The sequence below is a fragment of the Ailuropoda melanoleuca genome, chromosome 1 (assembly GCF_002007445.2).
Source record: "Ailuropoda melanoleuca isolate Jingjing chromosome 1, ASM200744v2, whole genome shotgun sequence".
Lineage (NCBI taxonomy): Eukaryota > Metazoa > Chordata > Mammalia > Carnivora > Ursidae > Ailuropoda > Ailuropoda melanoleuca.
Genome location: NC_048218.1, coordinates 45382957 through 45403316, shown reverse-complemented (window position 1 = coordinate 45403316; position 20360 = coordinate 45382957). Strand labels below are relative to the sequence as shown.

At 37.5% G+C, this 20360-nt stretch overlaps 1 protein-coding gene across 3 annotated transcripts in view; it reads right to left on the bottom strand.

The window, feature by feature from the left end:
- CMSS1 (cms1 ribosomal small subunit homolog) overlaps positions 1-20360 on the bottom strand; it is a 388299-nt gene that overhangs the window by 18211 nt on the left and 349728 nt on the right. For 2 of the 3 annotated variants that reach the window (XM_034657271.1, XM_002917082.4), the window contains 2 exons: positions 16448-16536; positions 1040-1111 (listed from right to left, as the gene is read on the bottom strand). In XM_034657271.1, the coding sequence (XP_034513162.1) occupies positions 1040-1111; positions 16448-16501 (126 nt within the window). In that variant the 5' untranslated portion in view covers positions 16502-16536. The remainder of the gene's footprint in view (positions 1-1039; positions 1112-16447; positions 16537-20360) is intronic. The other variant, XM_011222150.3, reaches the window with a different exon arrangement.

Here is a 20360-nt window from a genome sequence, read left to right as displayed (position 1 = left end):
ATCCTCATTTCCATACGATTGCCAAGAATGGTCAAAGTTCCGTCAAATGAATTAACTTTTAAGAATATGTCATCAGTAGGCACATTTTAGCATGACCTCAGCCAAGGCTAAAATATCTAGCTAGAGTTTTGACCTTGAGCCACCAAGAACTTAACACTCCTGAAGGCCATTAGTGTACAAACTATCAAAGAGAAGTTAAAGTCACTTCTTTAAGGACTTGCCAAACCTCAGCCAATTTGGCATCTCCCATCTTTCTCTTTGGCCGTTTGTGAGCAAAGAAAACATATGCACACATACTCTTAACTTTCTAAAAGCTTGCTGTTAAGTAATTGGTTTGAATCCATCTTCTTTCCTCTAATCCCAATCATATTTCCTCTGCTGAATTCAGCAGTAGACCTTCTTGGCAGGGAGAGAATTACACTGCTGTTTTCACAACTGTGGTGGAAGGTCAAAGCTAACCACACTTTCTCCAAGGTTGAGCCATAAGAAAGTCTGTATAGGAGCAATAGAGTCTTCCGTACACTCATAGACAAGTATTAAAATGTAAGGGGAGCCTTTTGCTTTAAATTATGTTTCCAAATTACAGTCAGAAATGCCTTATGCTACTGTCATCTGGTTATTATTTTCTTTTTACTAATTCTCTAAGATAAAAGATTTAAAAAACTGAAATGGATATGAAAAGAAAGTTGGTAAATTTCTTTCCTTGGGCAGAGCCAGAAGGGCCAGATAGCTTCGGGCTCCTTCTAGACTTAGAAATCCATGTCTATCTTCTAACAACAATGAAAATGATGAAAACAAAGGTGGGTAACAAAGATGTTTGGTGCTCCACAAGACTGAAATAGGAATCAGAAGAATTTATTTTTAGATCCAACAGAAATACTTAACACTAGTGACCTTAGGAAAGTCACCAAACCTCACTGAATCTTACAATCTCTTAAGTGGGAATTACAACATATTGGCTCATCAAAGTACATTATATAGAAATGTGAGGTAAATCACGTGGGTTTGTAAGAAAATTGTAAGAAAGTATTAATAATACCTTTCTTCTCCTCCTTGTCTTGGTAGCACCTTCTTTTGTTTCCTTTGGTTGTATCAAGAAACATTCTTTAGGCTGTAAAGAGATACAGATGAGGAAATTTTCATCTTAGCATGATGAGGTGTCAAATAATGGTAGGAACCCCAAAGTACCTAGGCCATACATGTATTCTCCGCAGTATCTTGGTAATATTATACAGACAGTGATGCCAGAAAACCAATATGCTATTAGGCAGGGGCTGGGCTGAAGGAATTTGAGAAAATCAGACTTGAGACTGGAAAATCTTTGAACAAAGGTCAAAATGTGTGAGTGAGTGTATATGTGTATTTGAAGTGGTGGTGCAGGGTATTAAAGATTGAGGACAGTGGCCAGGTTTATAAAATACAGGCAGAAATAGATGTGATTAAAATTAAGAGGGGCTAAGAAAGTATTTGATTAGTGTGACTGGCATTTTCCATGAACTAGCAATGTGTGAGCCTGTATTTCCAAGTCATTGGTTTACTATTTTGTTATTTATTCCTTTCTTCTTTCAAGAAGCATTGAAAAAACTGAAGTAGGACATATTTACTTACATTTTTATAAAACCAGCTGCACCAAATGCCTTATCTATAGTGACTACAAAATGAATGTTTCTGCTGATGGTCTGACTAAAGTCTCAGCACAATGGCATTCCAAGTAATCAATTTTGCCTGTTGCCTTGACCCTTGAGTACCCTATATAGTTTAGTGTTATTTTTACCCTGAGGGTTTTTTTTTAATGTAGAAAAACAGGAGATTTGGATTAAGACCTTGATTTATAAAATAGAATGCCTCAGATTCCATATTTATTAATCATAAGCAGGAATATAAAATGTTTCCTGTGCTGGTTCTTTTATGTAACATTTTCAAACAAGTTGCCAAGTAAGATATAAAATATGAGTGAAAACTTATTCTGAGTTTTTCCTGGATTAAGTTTCCATTCCAACTAGAAAGTACTCAGTTTAAGCTGGTAAACTACTAACTAAAACAATCTTGTCTCTATTGGCTGTGTTTAAAATGATTACAGATGAAACTTTCTATTAAAATTTGAAGACAGCCTGCAGATTAAGAATGTCTATGGCTTGAAGCCAGAAATACACACGCACACACACACACAGACACACAGACATACACACACACACACAAAGGTAGATCTATACACATATATCTACATAATTTCTTCAAGACATGGAGCCAGGACCAGCAGTTTCTAGACTCCGTTTCAGTTAGTAGAAAAGCAGATTCAAAGGTTCAGGATTAAAGTAACATGTGAATCTTGAAATTTTAGCTTCTTCTCAGTTAAAGCAAAAACCTGCCAAAAGCAATTGCATCATAGCTAAGAAAAGAAAGATATTATGACCTCTGTTATTTAGAAAGTTAAGCTGTCTTGTGGATGCAGATACATGCCAATTTGATGCTGGTACATGCCAATTAGAAACTGGGCCAAGGCCACTAATATGTCACAGAAGCTGCCAGATGGTCATAAGAGTCCAAATACAGGCCAGGCCAACATTCAGTTCATGCTCGTAAGGCAAAGGTCTGGATGTGATTAGCGGATCCCTCAGGGCATACTGTAGTATCTTGTCACCAGTATCAAGGTTTTTGGGAATCAGATGTAGAAACTTGTTCCATTTTGCTATTTACCAAATGAGGGTGCTCTCTAACAGTATGTTCAATGTGCAAGGTAGTATTTATGTTAGGTTTACAAAGCCAATTAACTCTAATATGACATAAATTAAATCTGGAAATGAGTTCGGTTATAGGAATATGGACTGTCTAATTCTGGAAGAAAAAATAAGCACGTAATTATGAATCACGCATAGGAAAAAAGAAACATGCTTGATGAACTGTTTTAGTTAAGATACTGCATGAGGTTTAAATGTTAGGTTCAAATTTTTAGATCATCCTAAAGGAAATACAGTATATTATTTGCTTTCTGGGAGCAGTTGCCTTATGTGGTTGAGGATGGACAGTAATGAAGAAGCTAAGTTTATAGGGGTAACTTCAACAAAGGTGAGATGGCTTTATGAAGAAATACAAATCCATTTTGTTAAAAATTCCTAAATTTAGCCAGCTGCCTTACAAATACTGATGTTTACCTTCAGAGAAACTAGGTAAAAAGATATAGAAGACTCAGGCCAAACTAGCTAATGATTCCTGGAAACCAATTTCAACAGTGTTATGTCTTTGACAGTTGATAAGTAATTTCATTTCTTTACATGAAATCTAGTGATTTTTTAAAGTGTAGCTTAAATATGTAGTTTAAATATTTAGAAATATATATGAAAAAAATTAATCTTTAAGTCAAGCATTTGAGGCATATTCTCAATTCCTTAAAGTGTCAAAAATTATATCCTTTAAGGATGATTCTTCTAGTCAAACATGGCAAATCAACCTCAAAAATGCCACTAAACTAAAAATGAAGGCAACTGAAAAAGGTATAAATTTATAAGGACCATGAAATCAGGAGAGAACAAGAGTAGTGGAGAGATTTCAACAACATTTTGGGAAATGGAAAATGGTTGAAATTGGATGGAAGTGACTTAGCAGAAAGGTAGAACTAGCACCTAGGTTTCTGGAGAGGTGGAAGCTAATGGTCAGTGAGGTTGTTTGACCTGTTGGACTCTGAAAGGGTTCAGTAGTTGCAGACACAAGGTACAACAGAGAGTGAAGCGTTTAAAAAGACATTGACTGAAAGTTTATATTTAGAATGATTAGCCTCCTTCCCACCTCCCACCAGGCTGTATCTCCTGCCCAGGAAGCCAAGCAACTATCTGATTACAGCTTACTCTCATCTTGCTCTTCCTGGCAGCAGACAGGAGGTTTATTCTCTGGAGAGAACAAGAGGACCAAGAAATCTGGCACAGGGAGGACAGGACAGAAACTGAGACTCACTTCCTTTTCCTGTCCCTATTTCGAATGTCTTGAGTCAGGCTTATATATTGTATGCAGGAGCCTACTGAATTTTTCTCTGGAAAAATGAAATGGACTAAGAGAAATGCCATAAGACAGTGACTTTTGGTGAGCATAGTAAATACAGCTTGCTATCCCATTACCCTGCTATGAAGTTCACTAATCAACAAGCCTCACATATGCACAAAAATATTCCATCAGCTTTTTAGTGTCTCTCTTTTTAATATGAATAGACAGCTAAGTCCAACATGAGAGCAAATAAACAACAAAAAGATAAAAGGTTCAAAACAATTACAATTAATACTCTAAGAAAGATAAGGGAAGATTTTCAGCCATGAGATAAAAAAGAAAACAAATAAGAAAACTGGAATAAAAATGTAGGAGGAAGCCTTGAAGATAAAGATAAAGATAAAGGAAATCTCCCAAAAAGATGAAAAATGATAAGAATATTAGATAGAGAATCAGCCCAAGAGACTCAACATCCCAATAAAAGGTATTACAGAAAAAGGGACCATATAAAACACTGGGAAAGAAGTGATCAAAGAAATAACACAAGAAAAACTTTCCAGAACTGAAGGAAACTTTCTAGAATATGAAACTCTAAACTGAAAGCCTGTTATGTATACACCATAATGAATATGAAAAATATCCACAATGAGGAGGATCACTATGAAATTTCAGATCATGGACAAAAAAAAAAAAAGACAAAATTTCCAAAAGAGAAAAACAGTAACTTACAAAATACAAAGAGTCCAGAAGAATTGTGTTGGACCTTGCAATAACAATAAGCCTGCTAGGACTTAATGGAACAATGCTTTCAAAATCATGAGGAAAATTTATTTGCAAATTAAACTTTTATACCCAGCCAAACTATGGGTCAAGTTAAGAGTAAATTAAGGTATTTTCAGGTATTTAAGGTCTTAAAAAAATTGACTTCCTATCCATAGGTACTAAAGGCTGTATTCCAGCAAAATAAAGGGCTAAACCAAGAAAGAGAAAGATATGGAATTCAGCAAATAAGGAAACTAATCCAGGAGAGTGTTGAAGGAACAGTAAAGAGAAATTTCAATTGCTCAACAGACGAAGAGAATAACCAATTCAGAGTGGAATAGGAGTATAGAGGCCTGCAGGGAAGAACAATGAGTGATCTATTTGAGCATATGGAAAATATTATTCATGGACATGTGGAAAAGATATTGGAATATATGGGAACAATTAACAGTAGGAACACAACAAGCTAGGCAAATGAAGAAATGAGGTAATTATTGCCGTGAAAACAAAGAGTTGTATAAGAAAGGAGGAATGATTATAGGTTTCCCCTCCTCAGCACTGAACAGTAGTTCTGTGGTCATGATTGTGAGATATTGACAATTGTTTCACCCAAAATGTGATAATTGTGTTAGCATGGGCATTAGCAGTCAGAGAGGGAATACAGGGTAGATGGGAGAGCTGTGTCTTCATATGCTACCTCAAGAAGTAAACAGATCATGTCAGGAGCTGATAAATCAAAAAACAGCAGTATAAACTATATATGTTAGCAAATACGAAAAATAGCTAAAAGCCGGAGGAAAGGGAATCTTTGTTATGAAGTGGTGTAAAGTTTAGCAATATTGTTGTCTGCAGTTATGTGGAAAATAGAATATCTGTCTAATGCTATGGGTAATCCAGCAAAGGAGATCCAAATAGTGCTGAAGGTGTCACCTAATTTCTTCTGTGGCTTCTAGTAAAATGGAAAAGGAAGAAGTTTACTTGAAAGAAGGACTATCCAAGAAGTCAAGGTATATGAGTGCAAATCCATTAAGACCTCAGAAAGAACAAAGGTGGTACCTCAGAGTACTATTCAGTCACATAAGAGCTCTTTAAAGAAATTAAGTGTGTCTCACAGATTCTCTCAAACATGCCTCTAGGAAGTTTAAGGGGTACTGTCCCTCCATTATCTAAGCAGGGGTCCATGGAAGAGAAAAGTTTATCTGGAAAAGATTTGTGGGTGTGACTTCTGCTCACTGGAGTAAACCTCAAGAAGAACCACAGAAGACCTATAAAATACTTAAAGGTGTTATATATTCAGAAATACCTCTAGTTTGAGCTGAGAAGGTGAGAGATGGAATAAAATGAGGCAAAGTCTTTGAACCCTGAGAATTTTACTGTCAAGAAGCAGGATGAAAGAACTGTTCCATTGCAAATACAAGCTACCTTTCATTAAAAAAAAAAGGGGGGGGGAAGGATGACTCAGAGGGCAACACAAAGAACCCAAAAAAGCAGAGCTGAGAACCATGGAAGGACCTTAGGAACCTGGGCCTTTAGACTTAATAAAGAAACTCCCAACATTTTCAAATGCTGTGGGACCAATGACTCCTTGTGCCAACTACTTGAATAGAAATGTCTATAAAGGTTATTCTATGCTCGTATATCTTTTGTTTCCCAGGTTGAGAAGAAATGTACTCAAGGAGCTATACTTTAGGAACTAAACCTGAGGACCTTCAAATGCCCCAAACCTGATTTAGACAATGAAATTCTAGGCACTGAGCTTATACTGTAAAGGGAGGGGACTTATGCTTTCCTTGTGAGGGGTGAATATATTATGCATATGGGAGGGATATACATCACTGGGGGCCAGCGGGCAGACCACAGAAGCCAGATTCCAGGATAGCTACCAATGATCTCCAGGTAGTCATTCCCACCTTTTGAATTACTGACTTGATTCCTTTTTTTTTTTTTTTTTTTAAGATTTGCTTATTTACTTGAGAGAGTGAGGAAGGGGCGGAGGGAGAGGGAGAGAGAAACTTGAACAGATGCTGTGCTGAGCATGGAGCCTGATGCAGGGCTTGATCTCAGACTGTGAGATCAAGACCTGAGCTGAAACCAAGAGTCGGATGCTTAACTGACTGAGTCACCAGGTGTCCTAAGAATAATCTTGAAGATGAAGAGTGGGGAAGATATGAAATGATCAATGCTCACATAAATAAATATTAAGAAAATACAATAGTTGAGAAAGGTGAGTAAAGACAGAGAAGGATAAGTACTCTTATTGAAGAGTCCTTTATGATCTGAGGACCTAAGCAAAAGGCTACCTTAAAAAAAAGATGCCCAGGGTGGTTTCTGAGGGAGAGAGGATGGGTCATGGAACAACGGCTATTGACATCATGGAGGCATCAATGAAAAGTCACAAAATCCCTCATAAGGAATTATATTCTGGGAACCATAATTACAAAGCCACTAGGGTTGGCTCTGAAGTGACTGATGTTGAGGAGGGAAGAGGGTGATGCAATCTCTAGAAGTAGGGAATTCATCATTTTTTTGGAAGCAATATCTGGAAAAAAAGAAGTGTTGGCAAATCTTTATACTTACATTATTAAGGAGGCCAAGGATGATAATTTAGATGTGAAATGGTTGCTAGAGATGATGTAGTTGCATGGGTAAAAAACTTTTATAAAGTTATAAATCTGCTGCTTGAAAATACTGAATAGATGGGAGGCACGGACTCAGTAACAGAAGTGTGAGGCCTGGCTATGGCAAAGGAGGGAACATGATCTAACTCAATATATACTCTTACCTGTTGATATTTAAGGCTAAATGCATATTACAGCTGGCAGCATAATGCCAGAAAGTTCCTACACAAGTATAAAAAACCCCTTAAAGAACAGCAAAGCAGGGCACCTGCATGGCTCAGTCGTTAAGTGTCTGCCTTCGGCTCAGGTCATGATCTCAGATCCTGGGATTGAGCACCAGCACTGGGTTCCCTGCTCAGTGGGGAGTTTGCTTCTCTCTGTTCCTCTGCACCCCAATCATGCGCTCACTCTCTCTCTCTCAAGTAAATAAATAAAATCTTAAAAAAAAAGAACAGTAAAACAATGAAGCAAATTTGAAAAAAATTTTCAAAACTTAAATATAGCACAAAATAATTTCTTTTTTGACCATATTGATCCAGGGAAAAAATGTAGTAGTTACTATTAAAAAACAAATACCCTGTTACATCTGTCAAATGAATCAAGTGCCTAGCGCTGTGCTAGGTACTGTAGTGAACACAAAAGAAACCCTGGCCCCCAAGTCACTTTTGAACAAATTGGAGACTCAAGCTCTATGTATGTAAACAACTCTAGAAGGACTAAAGAAAAGTCAGCCTGCCAATAAGAAGGTCATCCTTGGGGTGGTGAGATGATTTCCAGAGGGAGAAGAGTAGCTGGAGAGAGAGGATGGGGAATCCACAGAGGAGCAAGTGAGGCAGTTTGGGTAGTTAAGGGCAGTGGAACAGAGATCCCAGCTCAATCAAGGAGGGGCCTGGAAGAGGGACACTGGGTCACCAGAGTCTAAGAAACTCCTGTGGGTAATAGATGGCTTACAAGTGCGGACACAAAAGGCCAAGATGGGAAGAGTGGTGAAAAAACTAGGATCTTGGTATAGTCACCCATTCTTCCATTTCACAAATAATGAGTGCCAGTTTGGGGTGAGGTTCTGTGCTAGGTGCTGTGGAGATGCACAGTTAAACTCTGTCCTAGAGGTATACAGCCTGGTGTGGGAACCAGGAGCTAGATGAACAACAATCATTTGAGGCAGTGGGTCACAAGAAGATTTCCTTGTGAGTTCTCTGGCCAGAGAAATTAGGACAGACTTGGAAAAAGGGGTAAGGGCATTCTGTCCACCTCAGAGTTGGATGCTTTAAAGTAATTTGGTAGTTAATGAAATGAGAGCAAGAGGAAGGTGGTTAAAATGGGCAGTACAATCTTAAACTTTTGTAAATTTTTCTTGGCAGAAAATAGCAATGGCATGTGACCAAAAAAGCACATGAGGACATGGTGAATCCAATTTTCCTAAAGTGAAAGAGAAGGGACAGGTGAAAACAGGGTAGGTGAAAAGCAGCATGATCCTCAGCACCTGGCTCACAGGCAGCCAAGTGGGACAAGAGTCCCAGAACCCGTTTCTGTGAGTCTCAGATAATTTGTAAAATGGGGTACTCCCTACCTCACAGGGCATAGGGTATTCCCTACTTCATAGGATCATTGGAGTCATGGTGTCTTGCACAGTGCTTGTGGACAGTGCTCAATAAATGATCTTTATTATTGTTCAAACCTAGATTGACAAAAGATAGGTGAATGCTCACAGAAATGGGGAATGTATTTCACTTTCTCCTCTCCCTCTTTTCCCTCTTCTTCCTATGATTCTCTGCCATTTATCTAACTTCATGGTTGTAGGAAAAGAAGAGCCAAGGAAAGAAGGAGCTTTAAAAAGGTGGAAATTTAGCAATGTGGATAAAAAGACCATAAAAAGAAGTATAGGTAGAGACTTGGGCAAATTTAGTTTTTCTCTTGTGAATCCTGGAAAAGTGAGAAACTAGCAAGAAGAAAATCAAGAAAGAAAGTAAGGAAAAAGAAAGCCAATGGGGGTCTAAAGAAAGATATTTGGAAACAAGTTCTATAGGTAGGTACTACAGAGGCAAAGGTCAAAGAAGGCTCAGTGGGATAAGCTAAGGTAAAATTAAATTCCACCTTGGTGAAATAAATCAAAAGGCTAAGGACGTCAACCTGTAGGCCTCTGAAGGAATAGTTGAAACTAAAACTGAGGAGGGAGTCTGGGAAGATGGCAGAGTAAGAGGATCCTAAGCTCACTTCATCCTATGGCTACACCCTCAAAAAGCAGCCACATCAGTGCAATGAACAAAGAAAATAACCCAGAGAAAGATTAAAATCATACCATGCATCTTCTCTGACTATAATGGTATGAAACGAGAAATCAATCACAAGAAAAAATCTGGAAAGAACACAAATACATGAAGGCTATATAACATGCTACTAAACAATGAATGGGTCATCCAAGAAATCAAAGAGGAAATAAAAAAATAAAGGGAAACAAATGAAAATGAAAATACAACCATCCAAAATCTTTGGGATGGAGCAAAACTATTGAAGAGGGAAGATTGTAGCAATATAGGCCTTCCTTAATAAGCAAGAAAAATCCCAAATAAACAACCAAACCTCAGACCTAAAGGAGTGAGGAAAAAAACAAATGAAGCCTAAAGCCAGTTGAAGGAAGGAAATATAGATTATGGCAGAAATAAATGAAATAAAGACTCAGAAAACAACAGAACAGATTAATGAACCCAGGGCTGGTTATTTGAAAATATCCAACAAAATTGAAAAACCATTAGCCAGACTCATCAAAAATGAGAGAGAGCAAACAAATCAAGTCAGAAATGAAGGAGGAGAAATAACAACTGACACTACAGAAATACAAATGATTATAAGAGAATATTATCAGAAATTATATGCCAACAAATTGGAAAACCTAGAGGAAAATGGATAAATTCCTAGAAACATATAACTTCCCAAAACTGAATCAGGAAGAAATAGAAAATCTGAACAGACAGATTACTGGCAATGAATTTAAATCAGTATTCAAAAAACTCCCAACAAATTAAAGTCCCAGACCAGATGGCTTCACAGGTGAATTCTACCAAACATTTACAGAAGAGTTAATACCCTTCTTCTCAAACTCTTCTAAAAAGTACAAGACGAAGGAACGCATCCAAATTCATTCTATGAGACCAGCATTACTGGGATACCAAAACCAGATAAAGACACTACTAAGAAAGAGAACTGTTGGCTAATATCTTGGATAAGCATAGATGCAAAAATCCTCAACAAAATATTAGCAAACCAAAACAAACAGTACGTTAAAAAAGATGACTCACCACAACCAGGTGGAATTTATTCCTGGGATGCAGGGTGGTTCAGTATTCTCAAATCAATCAACATGATACATCACATCAACAAGAGAAAGGATAAAAACCATATGATCATTTCAACAGATACAGAAAAAGCTTTTGACAAAGTACAACCATCCATTCATGATAAAAATCTCTCAACAATGGCGAGAGAGGGCATCCTTGTCTTGTTCCTGATCTTAAGGGAAAGGCTTCCAGCTTTTCCCATTGAGAATGATATTTGCTGTAGCCTTTTCATAGATGGTTTTTATGAGATTAAGGAATGTACCTTTTATCCCTACACTCTGAAGGGTTTTTAATCAAGAAAGGATGCTGTATTTTGTCAAATGCTTTTTCTGCATCTATTGAGAGGATCATATGATTTCTGGATTTTTTCTTGCTGATATAATCTATCACACTGATAGATTTGCGAATGTTGAACCACCCTTGCATCCAGGGATGAATCTCACGTGATCATGATGGATAATCTTTTTAATGTACTGCTGGATCCTATTAGCCAGGATCTTGTTGAGAATTTTGGCGTCCATATTCATGAGGGAAATCAGTCTGTAATTCTCCTTTTTGATGGGGTCTTTGCCTGGTTTGGGAATCAAGGTAATATTGGCCTCATAGCATGAGTTTGGTAGTTTTCCTTCTGTTTCTAGTTTTTGAAACAGCTTCAGGAGAATAGGTATTATTCCTTCTTTGAATGTGTGGCAGAATTCCCCGGGGAATCCATCAGGCCCTGGAGTCTTGTTTTTCGGAAGGTTTTTAATCAGTGCTTCAATAACTTCATAATTAATTGCTCTGTTTAAAAAATCAATTTCTTCCTGTTTCAGTCTTGGTAGTTTATAGGTTTCCAGGAAGGCATCCATCTCTTCCAGGTTGTTTAATTTTTTGGCATAAAGCTGTTGATAAAAGTTTCTAATGATCCTTCCTATTTCATTGGTGTTGGTTGTGACCTCTCCCTTTTCATTCATAATTTTATTAATTTGGGTCCTTTCTCTATTCTTTTGGATGAATCTTGCCAGTAGCTTATCTATCTTATTTATTCTTTCAAAGAACGAGCTTCTAGTTCTGTTGATCTGCTGTACTGTGCTCCTGGTTTCTAATTCATTGATCTCTGCTCTAATCTTGATCAACTGCTTTCTCGTGCGTGGATTAGGCCTGTTCTTCTGTTGCTGTTCCAGCTTCTTGAGGTGAGAATATAAAAACTGCATTTTAGATTTTTCTATTCTTTTGAGTGAGGCTTGGATGGCTAAGTATTTTCCCCTTAGGATTGCCTTTGCAGTGTCCCATCGGTTTTGGACCATTGTGTTTTCATTCTCGTTGGTCTCCATAAATTGTTTAAATTGATTTTTGATTTCCTGGTTTATCGAATCATTCTTGATCAGGATGGTTCTTAGTTTCCAAGTGTTTGAGTTTCTTCCAAATTTTTCCTTGTGATTGAGTTCCAATTTCAAAGCATTGTGGTCTAGGAATATGCAGGGAATAATTTCACTCTCTTGGTATCGGTTGAGACCTGTTTTGTGACCCAGCACATGATCATGAATAGGCACTTTACCAATGAAGACATACAAATGGCTAACAGACACATGAAAAAATGTTCAAAATCATTAGCCATCAGGGAAATTCAAATCAAAACCACATTGAGATACCATCTGATGCCAGTTAGAATGGCAAAAATTNTTAGAATGGCAAAAATTGACAAGGCAGGAAACAACAAATGTTGGAGAGGATGTGGAGAAAGGGGATCCCTCTTACACTGTTGGTGGGAATGCAAGTTGGTACAGCCACTCTGGAAAACAGTGTGAAAGTCCCTTAAAAAGTTAAAAATTGAGCTACCCTATGATGCAGCCATTGCACTACTGGGTATTTACCCCAAAGATACAGACGTAGTGAAGAGAAGGGCCATATGCACGCCAATGTTCATAGCAGCATTGTCTACAATAGCTAAATCATGGAAGGAGCTGAGATGCCCTTCAACAGACGACTGGATTAAGAAGATGTGGTCCATATATACAATGGAATATTACTCAGCCATCAAAAAGAACGATTTCTCAACATTTGTTGCAACATGGATGGGACTGGAGGAGATAATGCTAAGTGAAATAAGTCAAGCAGAGAATGACAATTATCATATGGTTTCACTCATCTATGGAACATAAGAAGTAGGATGATCGGTAGGAGAAGAAAGGGATAAAGAAAGGGGGGGTAAACAGAAAGGGGAATGAACCATGATAGACTATGGACTCTGGGAAACAAACTGAGGGCTTCAGAGGGGAGGGGGGTGGAGGACTGGGATAGGCTGGTGATGGGTAGTAAGGAGGGCACATATTGCATGGTGCACTGGGTGTTATATGCAAGTAGAATCATGGAACTTTACATCAAAAATTAGGGATGTACTGTATGGTGACTAACATAATATAATAAAAAAATATTATTATTAAAAAAAAACTCTCAACAAAGTATGTTTAGAGGGAGCATACCTCAACATAATAAAGCCCATATAAGAAAAACCCACAACTAACATCATACTTAATTGTGAAAAACAGGGAGCTTTTCCTCTAAGTTCAGGAACAAGACGAGGATATCTACTCTCACCACTTTTATTAGCATAGTACTGGAGGTCCTAGCCACAGCAATCAGGCAAGAAAAAGAAATAGACATCAAAATTGGTAAGGAAACTTTCAGTATTTCCAGGTGACATGATACTCTATATAGAAAACCTGAAAGACTCCACCAAAAAACTACTAGAACTGCTAAATGAATTCAGTAAAGTAGCAGGATACAAAAGTAATATACAGAAATCTGTTGCAGTTCTATACACCAATAATGAAGTAGCAGAAAGAAAAATTAAGAAAATAAACCTATTTACAATTTCACCAAAAATAATAAATACTTAGGAATAAACTTGAATAACCAAACCAATCTTGAAAAAGAACAAAATTAGAGATACTGCAATACCAGATTTCAAGACATACTACAAAGCTATAGTAATCAAAACGGTATGGTATTGGCACAAAAACAGTAGATCAGTGGAACAAAATACAGAGCCCAGAAATAAACTTATGTTTTTATGGTCAAATAATCTATGACAAGGAGGCAAGAATATGCAATGGGAAAAAGACTATCTCTTTAACAAATGGTGTTAGGAAAACTGGACAGCTACCTGACAAAAATAAAACCTGACCACTTTTTTACTCTATACACAAAAATAAACTAAAAATGGATTAACAATCTAAACGTGAGACTTGTAAGCATAAGAGTCCGAGAGGAAAACACAGGCAGTATCTCTTTGACATCAGCTATAGAAATATTTTTCTAGATATGTCTCCTTTGGGTAAGGAAACAAAAGCAAAATCAAACTATTGGGACTATGTCAAGATAAAAAGCTTTTGCACAGAGAAGCAAATCATCAACAAAACAAAAAGACACCCTACTGAATGGGAGATGTCTGAAAATGATATATCCAATAAAAACTTAATATTCAATATGTATAAATAACTTATACAAACTCAATACCAAAACCCCCAAATAATCCAAGTAAAAATGGGCAAAGGATATAAGCAGATATTTTTCCAAAGTAAACATACAGATGGTCAAGAGACACATGAAAAGATGCTCAATATCACCAATTATCAGGAAACTGTAAATCAAAACCACAATGAGATATCACCTCACGACTGTTAGAATGGGTAAAATAAAATACACAAGAAATAACAAGTGTTGACAGAGATGTGGAGAAAAAGGAAACTTCCTGCACTGTTGGTGAGAATGCAAGCTGGTGCAACCACTTGGAAAACAGTATGGGTGTTCCTCAAAAAATTAAAACCAGAATTACCATATCATCCAGTAATTCCCCTACTGGGTATTTATCCAAAGAAAACAAAAACACTAATTCAAAAAGACACATGTACCCCTATCTTTACTGCAGCATTATGTGTAATAGCCAAGATACGGAAGCAACCCAAGGGTCCATCCATAGATGAATGGAAAAAGAAGATGTCTCTCTCTCTCACACACACACACACACACACACACACACACACACACACACACACACTGTAATGTTACTCATCCATAAAAAAGAATGAAATCTTGCCATTAGTAAAAACATGGATGGACCTAGAGGGTATAATGTTAAATGAAATAAGGTCAGTCAGAGAAAGACAAATATCATATAATTTCACTCATATATAAAATTAAAGAAACAAAACAAAGGAACAAAGAGAAAAAAAAGAGATAAACCAAAAAACAGACTCTTAACTCTAGAGAACAAACTGGTAGTTGCCAAAGGGGAGGTAGGTGGGAGAATGGGTGAAATAGGTAAAGGGGATTAAGAGTACACTTATCATGGCAGTAAGTCATGCACAGAATTGTTGAATCATTATATTGTACACATGAAATTAATATAACACTGTATGTTAATCACAGTTGAATAAAAAAAATAAAATAATAGCAAAAAGAAAAAACAAAACCTAAAACTGATATATAGCCTCGGAGCAAAATAGTTAATGGCTGGAGAGAAAACTGAGATGATTACATATTCAATATGTATATCTTTCTGTATTCCCCCCTCCCACCAGGAAAAAATAACAAAATATAATTATTTATTATAATGATTATCACTTTGGTGCTTACTCTTTGCCAACAACTGTTTGAAGTGCTTAACAGGTATTAGCTATTTGTATCTATCTATCTATCTATCTATCTATCTATCTATCTATCTATCTATCAGAGAGAGAGTGCGGGAGAGCGCACAAGCAAGGGGAGCAGCAGGCAGAGGGAGAAACAGGCTCCTCGCTGAGCAAGAAGCCCAATGTGGGACTCCATCCCAGGACCCTAGGATCATGATTTGAGCCGAAGGCAGACTTTTAACCAACTGAGCCACCCAGGTGTCCAAAGTATTAGCTATTTAATCTCTACTGCAACTCTGTGAGGAAAATATACTTATTATCACCATTTTACCAATGAGGAGTCTGAGGCACAGAGAGTTTAACTTACTCAAGGTTGCACAGCTTGTAGGTAAACTCATTCTCACACTTATCCTGACCCTGGTTACAAACTGGGTAGAGTCACCCTCTTGTGGAATGAGTTTAGGGCCGCTTACAATAGTAATAAGACCACAAATCATTGCTATGAAGAAGATGATAATTTTAGTCTGACAGTAGATAATCCTTTTACAAATCACACATGGTTACCGATCAGGTTTGAGGGATACATAATGTGAAAAAGCTGCAAATGGATGTGAGTGGCCAGTAGAAAAATTAAGAAGGAAATGAAAGGTTGTAGTCCAGGAAGCAAAGTGTATCAAATGACCACTTTTGGTAATATTGAAGGTAGAAATCCCCTGACAAATATTCATACAATGGACCATAACTCATGTTAGGTAGACATGAGACCCTGGGAGCCTGCTGGCAGCATGGCATGGTACTGTAATCATGCACTGGTATGAGAGGTAATTTTACATATTTTTATGCTATTTGTCTTCTCCTAGGAACTGTACCAAAAAGAGTACTACTGGATCTTTGGTAAAAATGTGGTACAAGAATCTAAGATATCATTACTGTAAAATACATTTATATTGAAAAAAATATTAGGGGGAAAAATAGACCTTGCTTGTTTATCATTAATGAAGCATGTTTTTCTTCCAACGCAAAGAAGATAAAATTTTCCCTCAAATTCCACAAACAACTGATGTTAAAGAATAGGGAATGCTGTAGAGGGGTAGAAGAAGCTGATTCCAGAATTTAACAGTTGTGACTCCTACAGTACTGTCACCTGTTTGGTTTTCCTTGACAGGGCAGGAGCTGGAGCTGTCTCTTGCTTCGTCATTTCTGGGTCTCCTTCTCCTTCACCATCTGATGCTTCTACAAAATATAAGTTTAAAAATTAGAAAAGCATCTCTCTCTTTCTCCCATTGATAGTGCAATCTTGGTACCATTTTTCTAGAAGGTTCTGTCCCTTGACTTAGTAGTTCTACCTCTAAGAAGCTGAATTCAAGGAAACAATCCAAAATACAGAGATTTAAGCACCAAGATGTCAGTCTTATTTATGAAACTGCAAAGCTGAAGATTATCTAAATGTCTAACTTCTGACAATGTTTAATTATGGAGCACTTAAACTGATTTTACAAATATTAAACTCCTCATTTTCGGATAAGAATATCGCTGTTCAGAGGGGTAAAGCAATTTGCCCCAGGTCACACACCTGGGAACCCAGATCTATTTGAGTCCAACGTCTTCTACACAGGTGCTACTGCCTGCCCTGAAAAATACTAGCTCTTGACACCTGCGTGCTAGCCCGAGGGGGAATGTTAAGAGACTCTGACAAAAAGACTATAGATCATGAGAAACACTTATTTTAAATTTTTTTCTATCTTTCAACAATGGAAAAATAAATTCTTACCCTAAGAGTCAGGAAAAATAAGTTTTAACAGTTTTTCTCTTTATAAAGCTCCACTGAAGAAACATAGCAACTATAGTCTCTTACATCCCATAATGCCATACTGCCTTCCAGATTTTAGTGGTTGCTCTCTTTATCTATCTATCTATCTATCTATCTATCTATCTATCTATCTATCTATCTAATCCCTATTGCTTTTTTTAAATTTAAATTTTAGTTAGTGAACATACAGTGCAATATTGGTGTCTGGAGTAGAAGTCAATGATTCATCACTTATGTACAACACCAGCACTCTTCACAGCAAGTGCCCTCCTTAATACCTATCACCCATCTAGCCCATCCCCCACCCAACTCCCCCCATCAACCCTCAGTTTGTTCTCCATAGTTTAGAGTTTCTTACGGTTTATTTCCCTCTCCCCCTTTTTTCTTTCTCCCCTTCCTATATGTTCATCTGTTTTCTTTCTTAAATTTCACATGAGTGAGAGCATATGGTTTTGTCTTTCTCTCACTGACATTTCACTTAGCATAATACACTCTAGCTCCATCCATGTCACTGCAAATGGCAAGATTTCATTTTTTGATGGCTGAGTAATATTTCATTGTGTGTGTGTGTGTGTGTGTATACACCTACCTCTTCTTTATCCATTCATCAGTTGATGGACACTTGGGCCCTCTCCATAGTTTGGCTATTATTGATAATGCTGCTATAAACATCAGGGTGCATGTACCCCTTTGAATCTGTATTTTTGTATCCTTTAGGTAAATACCTTATGGTTCAATTGCTGGATTGTAGGGTAGCTCTATTTTTAAATTTTTGAGGAATCTCCATACTGTTCTCCAGAGTGGCTGCACCAGTTTGCATTCCCACCAACAGTGCAAGAGAGTTCCCCATTCTCTGCATCCTCACCAACACCTGTTGTTCTTGCGTTGTTAATTTTAGCCATTCTGACAAGTGTGAGGTGGTATCTCAGCATGGTTTTGATTTGTATTTCCTTGATGATGAGTGATCTGTACATCTTTTCATGTGTCTGTTAGCTATCTGGATGTCTTCTTTGGAAAAATACCTATTCACGTCTTCTGCCCATTTCTTAACTGGATTATTTGTTTTTTGGGTGTTGAGTTTGATAAGTTCTTTATAGATTTTGGATACTAACCCTTTATCTTATATGTCATTTGCAAATATCTTTTCCCATTCGGTAGGCTACCTTTGTTGATTGTTTCCTTCGCTGTGCAGAAGTTTTTATCTTGATGAAGTCCCAATAGTTCATTTTTGCTTTCAATTCCCTTGCCTCTGGCGACGTGTCTAGTAAGAAGCTGCTACGGCCAAAGAGGTTTCTGCCTGTGTTCTCCTCTAGGATTTTGATGATTTCCTATCTCACATTTAGGTCTTTCATCCATTTTGAATTTATTTTTGTGTATGGTATAAGAAAGTGGTCCAGTTTCATTCTTCTGCATGTTGCTGCTCTCCAGTTTTCCCAAGTGGTTGCTCTCTTTAAACGCATTTTTGAATCTTTAAAAGGCTTTACTCATTCTCTGTGAATTTGTCTATGTATATTGAAGTCAGCCCAAAATGTGAATTTGTGAGCAACCTTGGTCAAAATTCATAGTTAGGTCCAAATTAACCAACCTGGTAATCCTGTGCTTTTAAATGTTTGCACACTGTAGTGGTTAATTTTATGTATCATCTTGGTTGGGTCACAGGGTACCCAGATATTTGGTCAAACATTATTTTGGGTGTTTCTGTGAGGATGTTTTTGGATGAGATTAACATTTGAATGGTAGACTGAATAAAGCAGATTGCCTTCTAGGCCTCATTAGATGAAGACCTGAATAGAACAAAAAGGCTGAACCTCTACTGAGTAACAGAATTTTTTCTGCCTTTGGACTTGAACTGAAACATCAACTCTTCCTGCATCTAGAGCCTGCCAGCCTTCAGACTAGAACTACACCATCAGCTGTTCCTTGTTCTCAGGCCTTCTGACTAGGATTGGAATCTGTGTTCCAGCTTGCCAATTCACACTGCAGACACTGGGATTTGCCAGGCCAACTCCCTATTTTTTTTTTATGATAATATTTTTTTTATTATACTATGTTAGTCACCATACAGTACATCCCTAATTTTTGATGTAAAGTTCCATGATTCATTACCTGCGTATAACACCCAGTGTACCATGCAATACGTGCCCTCCTTAATACCCATCACCAGCCTATCCCAGTCCCCCACCCCCCTCCCCTCTGAAGCCCTCAGTTTGTTTCTCACAGTCCACAGTCTCTCATGGTTCATTCCCCCTTCTGTTTACCCCCCCTTCTTTATCTCTTTCTTCTCCTACCGATCTTCCTACTTCTTATGTTCCATAAATGAGTGAAGCCGTATGATAATTGTCTTTCTCTGCTTGACTTATTTCGCTTAGCATTATCTCCTCCAGTCCCATCCATGTTGNAGTCCATAGTCTCTCATGTTTCATTCCCCCTTCTGATTACCCCCCTTTTCTTTATCCCTTTCTTCCCCTACCGATCCTCCTAGTTCTTATGTTCCATAGATGAGAGAAATCATATGATAATTGTCTTTCTCTGCTTGACTTATTTCACTTAGCATTATCTCCTCCAGTGCCGTCCATGTTGCAGCAAATGTTGAGAATTCGTTCTTTCTGATAGCTGAGTAATATTCCATTGTATATATGGACCACAGCTTCTTAATCCAGTCATCTGTTGAAGGGCATCTCAGCTCCTTCCACAATTTAGCTATTGTGGACAATGCTGCTATGAAAACCCCCAAACTACTAGAAGTTATAGAGCAATTCAGTGATGTGGCAGAATACAAAANTCAGTTGCATTTCTATACACGAACAATGAGACTGAAGAAAGAGAAATTAGGGAATCCATTCCACTTACAATAGCACCAAAAATCATATGTTATCTCNCAAAAACCATGCGTTACCTTGGAATTAACTTAACCAGAGACGTAAAGGACCTATATGCTAGAAACTATAGATCACTTTTGAAAGATATTGAGGAAGACATAAAAAGATGGAAAAATATTCCATGCTCATGGATTGGAAGAATTAACATAGTTAAAATGTCCATACTACCCAGAGCAATCTACACTTTCAATGCTATCCCGATCAAAATACCAATGACATTTTTCAAAGAACTGGAACAAAAAGCCCTTAAATTTGTGTGGAACCAGAAAAGGCCCCCAATCACCAAGGAAGTGTTAAAAAGAAAAAACAAAGCTGGGGGCATCACGTTGTACCACAAAGCTGTGATCATAAAGACAGCATGGTACTGG